Source organism: Rhinopithecus bieti, unplaced genomic scaffold (genome assembly GCF_001698545.2).
Source record: "Rhinopithecus bieti isolate Rb0 unplaced genomic scaffold, ASM169854v2 scaffold_31076, whole genome shotgun sequence".
NCBI lineage: Eukaryota > Metazoa > Chordata > Mammalia > Primates > Cercopithecidae > Rhinopithecus > Rhinopithecus bieti.
This window is the reverse complement of record NW_016813414.1, coordinates 513323-517561: the sequence shown is the minus strand read 5'-3', so window position 1 is coordinate 517561 and position 4239 is coordinate 513323. Positions and strand designations below refer to the sequence as shown.

At 41.7% G+C, this 4239-nt stretch overlaps 1 protein-coding gene across 2 annotated transcripts; it reads left to right on the top strand.

The window, feature by feature from the left end:
• Positions 1-18: 18 nt before the first annotated feature.
• LOC108512871 (probable E3 ubiquitin-protein ligase HERC6) lies at positions 19-3708 on the top strand. 2 transcript variants are annotated; one of them, XM_017848391.1, is made up of 4 exons: positions 19-673; positions 764-866; positions 2014-2069; positions 2847-3708. In XM_017848391.1, the coding sequence occupies exons 1-4, from the start codon at positions 623-625 to the stop codon at positions 2901-2903; spliced, it is 267 nt and encodes an 88-aa protein (XP_017703880.1). In that variant the 5' UTR covers positions 19-622; the 3' UTR covers positions 2904-3708. The 2 variants fall into 2 exon arrangements, with proteins under 2 accessions (XP_017703880.1, XP_017703879.1); XM_017848390.1 differs by lacking the exon at positions 2014-2069.
• The last annotated feature ends 531 nt before the right edge of the window (positions 3709-4239 follow it).

Sequence of the window (4239 nt, the reverse complement as noted above, 5' to 3'; positions counted from 1 at the left end):
AGGAAGGAAGGAAGGAGAAAGAAAGAGAAAAAAAGAAAGAGAAAGAAAGAAAATGGAAGTAGGAAGAGGCTGCTTGCTGAGACTGGCAAGGTCAGATCATTGAGGGAGGAGGTAGGGCTGGGAAGGCCTGTTGATCCCTGCTAAAGAGGTTTGGAATTTACCCCAAGGGTAATGGGAAGCCTTTGATAGACTTTAAGCAAGAGAATGGCATATTCAGATTCATGTTTTAAAAAATCCTACCAACTGCAGTGAGGAAAGTGAGCCAAATAGTTTTAAACCTTCTGATTATATTTTCTAAATTTCTTTCTTCTAGCTGACCAGGTTTTGGTCACAACACAACATTCTTGTGCTATGTAGAAGTAATTGACTTTTCCTTCTCAATAGAAATAGTAAAAAGAACAAAGTATAGAATCTTTTAAGTATTGGCCGCTTCCTTCCTTTCCTTCCTTCTTTTCTTTTCTTTCTTTTTTTTTTTTTTCTTCCTTCAAGGAAAGACTATGTTTCTAAGTATATTGATTACATTTTCAACATCTCTGTAAAAGCAGTTTATGAGGAATTTCAGAGAGGATTTTATAGAGTCTGTGAGAAGGAGATACTTAGACATTTCTACCCCGAGGAACTAATGACAGCAATCATTGGAAATACTGATTATGACTGGAAACAATTTGAACAGGTAGGTGATACCTAAAGTGCCCCAATTTTTCCAAACAACTTCTATATATTCCACCCCACTCAAATCATTTTTCTCCCTCTTTCTCTCAAGAATTCAAAGTATGAGCAAGGATACCAAAAATCACATCCTACTATACGGTTGTTTTGGAAGGCTTTCCACAAACTAACCTTGGATGAAAAGAAAAAATTCCTCTGTAAGTACTGTGGTAATAGATGGACACATAATTATATATCTTTTTAAAAGGTACAATCTTGTTTAGAATGAAGCCATTGAAGTGGCCTTACCGTCTGGGGTGACACCCAAGGTTCTTTGTCTCACATGGAGATCAAGGACAGGGACACACACAAAGGGTGAGGTATAGAGCAGAAATTTAATAAGAGACAAAAAAAGAGAATAGCTCTCTGCTACAGAGAGGAGTCCCAGAAAAATGAGTTGCTGATCTGTGGTGAAATGCAGGATTTTTTATAGATGAGCTAGTGAGAAGGACATACATAGGGCATGAAAAAATGAGTTAGGACCAGGTGTACCATCACATAGGGCACGAATCTCTAGCAGCCCCTACCCCAATCTTTGATTATACAGGTGGGTAGCTACTCCATGGTGCTTATTTCTTTCTTACTATGCATGTGCTAAAAAAGAGGGGAGGTGGAACCCCCATGGTGGACATGCCTGGCCCCAGGTTGCCCTTTCTATTGGTGGAGCTGTTGGCATTCCCCCGTGCTAGCTTCCAGCCTTCTTATCTATGTTTGTAGCCCAATATTCCAGGCTGCTCTTTATTAGAAAAGAAGTGATTTCTTGGACTGCTTTTTGTTAGAAGGGAAGTTCTACTGAGCACTCTTTTGCCCTCACTATCTGCCTAAAATAATTTTCTATCTCTGTATCACCATTCTTGCTGGTGGATCACATGTGTTAGTGGCAGAGCAAGAATGAGAACCCAGGCTCCCTACCTTCTAGACCAGCATTCTTTCTCTTACTCAAGCCTGTTTCTTTTTTTTTTTTTTTAATAGAGATTTGCTATTTTACTATTTTTTCTACACTGACTTTTTCTGCACCCTCTTTCCTCACTTCAGCTGGCTTCTAAGCCTTTTATCTCATGTTCCTATCTTCATCTAATTATCTAAGTCCTATGATGTTCGAATGATGCAAACAATCTGTTTTATAGTAATATATCATTTAGAAACAATAATAGCAACAACAACTGATGATAATAGTAGCAGCAGCAGCATTTACTGTGTGCTTATTCTGTGCCATGCACTATGCTGACTGCTTTGTATTTATTACCTACCTTTTTCCTAATAGCAACCCTACGAGGTAGGTACTGTTCTTTTTTCCCATTTCAGACACGAGGAAAACGAGGTTTGGAGCATTTAGTAGCTTGCCCATGTTCAGACAGCTGGTAAGTATGGGAACCAGAATAGAATCCATCAGGCTGACTCCAAAGCCAGGCTCTTGAGCACTAAGCTCTGTGGCCTCATGGTACAAGAACTTCTCTTGGTGGGAACCCTAAGGTTTCTCTAGGGCAGACTTAATGACTTCTCTCACCATCTCATCCCATTCATCAGCTCTTCCTGAGTTACACATCTTTCTTCTTGATATTTTTGTTGCTACTAAGGATGTTGGAGGACAATTCCAACTTGTCCACATATCCAACCTATTTCTCTATAAGCCCAAGCTGCCTTTCTAATCTTCTCTCTTAATGGGAAACTTTTGATTCAGCCCAGTGGTTCAGCTGTCTGTACATCCCATGAGTTCACTTCTTCCCACCTCTGGCTTTTTCCTGAGTTTTGTCCCCTGCCTTGAAAGCTCACCCAAATCCTGTCTTGAGAAATAGCCTGGTGTGACCTCTGTGAAGTCCCTCTGATCACCCAGCCTGGTGTCTGTCTCTGTGCTGAATCCTTTAAGCTCCCAACCTCATTCTTCCTAGATGAGCTGAATAAACTTTCTTCTTGCTACTATCTTTTCATGCATACAATTTTCCCCCAACTACACCATGAACTCATTGAGGACAAAGACCAAATGTCATGATTTTTCTACACTCAATATGGCCGAGGACAGTTCTCTCTGCCTAAGGACCTTCGATAAATACTTACTGAATGAAGTGATTAATTTCTTCCTTTTCATTATGTTTTATTCTTTCTATGAAATATCTTAACCAAATTTTATTCCTTTCTAGTGTTTCTTACAGGACGTGATAGGCTGCATGCAAGAGGCATACAGAAAATGGAAATAGTATTTCGCTGTCCTCAAACTTTCAGTGAAAGAGATCACCCAACATCAATAACGTGTCATTATATCCTCTACCTCCCTAAGTATTCTACAATGGAAAGAATGGAGGAAGCACTTCAAGTAGCCATCAACAACAATAGAGGATTTGTCTCACCCATGCTCACATAGTCATAATCACCTCTGAGAGACTCAGGGTGGGCTTTCTCATGCTTGGATCCTTCTGTTCTTCCTTACACCTAAATAATACAAGAGGTTAATGAATAGTGGTTAGAAGTAGTTGAGGGAGAGGTTGGGGGAATGGGGAGATGATGATGATGGTCAAAGGGCACAAAATCTCACACAAGACTGAGGCAGGAGAATAGGGTCCAGAGATAGGGATCTAAGGATGACCTGGACATACTCCCTGGCACTGAAGAGTCTGAACACTGGCCTATGATTGGTCCATTCCAGGACCTTCATTTGTATAAGGCATCAAATCACATCAGTCTCTGATTGGCCACGGGCCAAATCTGCACTCCAGCCAATGATTGGTTCATTCCAGGACATTCATTTGCATAAGGAGTCAAACCACACCAGTCTTGGATTGGCTGTGAACCAATTCACCTCAGCCTCTAATTGGCTGTGAGCCAGTCTTTCATTTACATAGGGTGTAACCATCAAGAAACCTCTACAGGGTACTTAAGCCCCAGAAGATTTTGCTACTAGGGCTCTTGAGCCACTTGCTCGAGCCCACTCCCACCCTGTGTAATGTACTTTCACTTTTGCTCCTTCACTGCCTTGTGCTCCAATAAATCCATTCCTTCACCACCTGTTCATGCATGTCGTTCAATTCTTTGTTCAACACACCAAGAACCTGTACACTTCATTATCAGAACCCTTAACCCAGTAACATATTTTGGCGAGCCAGCCAGGAGGTAAGCCCAAATTTGGGGATTTATTTTATTTTATTCTATTGAGATTCCATTTGTGGCCATGGGCTGGAACTAAACTCCATACGGGACTCTCTCTGTCTCTCCCCTTCTCTTTCTTTCCCTTTTCCAACTTGGGACCCTTGGCAGACAGCATTCTAAGCACAGAGACAACTGAAGGTCTCTTGCCAGGGCCACTGTCTGGTGAGACTGAAAGGTTTCTGTGTGTAAGCACCTAACCATCATCGCCTACTTCAGGTGGGGACCTGAGTCCTTTTCTTTTTAGTCCTTCAGCAGCCATTTCCCAGTAGCTCCTCGGTAATTGAGGGCAACTGGCCAAGGCCACTCTCCAGTGCTGCCCGAAAGCCAAAGAGTGAATGGGGATAGCTGTCTGGCCTGGAAGTTGGATTCTTTACTATCTCCTGGTTATAG

What these genes read in the sequence shown, in the direction of transcription:
- LOC108512871 (XM_017848390.1), top strand. Translation starts at nt 623, where the DNA reads ATGACAGCAATCATTGGAAATACTGATTATGACTGGAAACAATTTGAA. An exon ending in ACTGGAAACAATTTGAACAG is followed by an intron (nt 674 to 763) that starts GTAGGTGATACC and finishes CTTTCTCTCAAG; the next exon opens with AATTCAAAGTATGAGCAAGG. An exon ending in TGAAAAGAAAAAATTCCTCT is followed by an intron (nt 867 to 2,846) that starts GTAAGTACTGTG and finishes ATTCCTTTCTAG; the next exon opens with TGTTTCTTACAGGACGTGAT.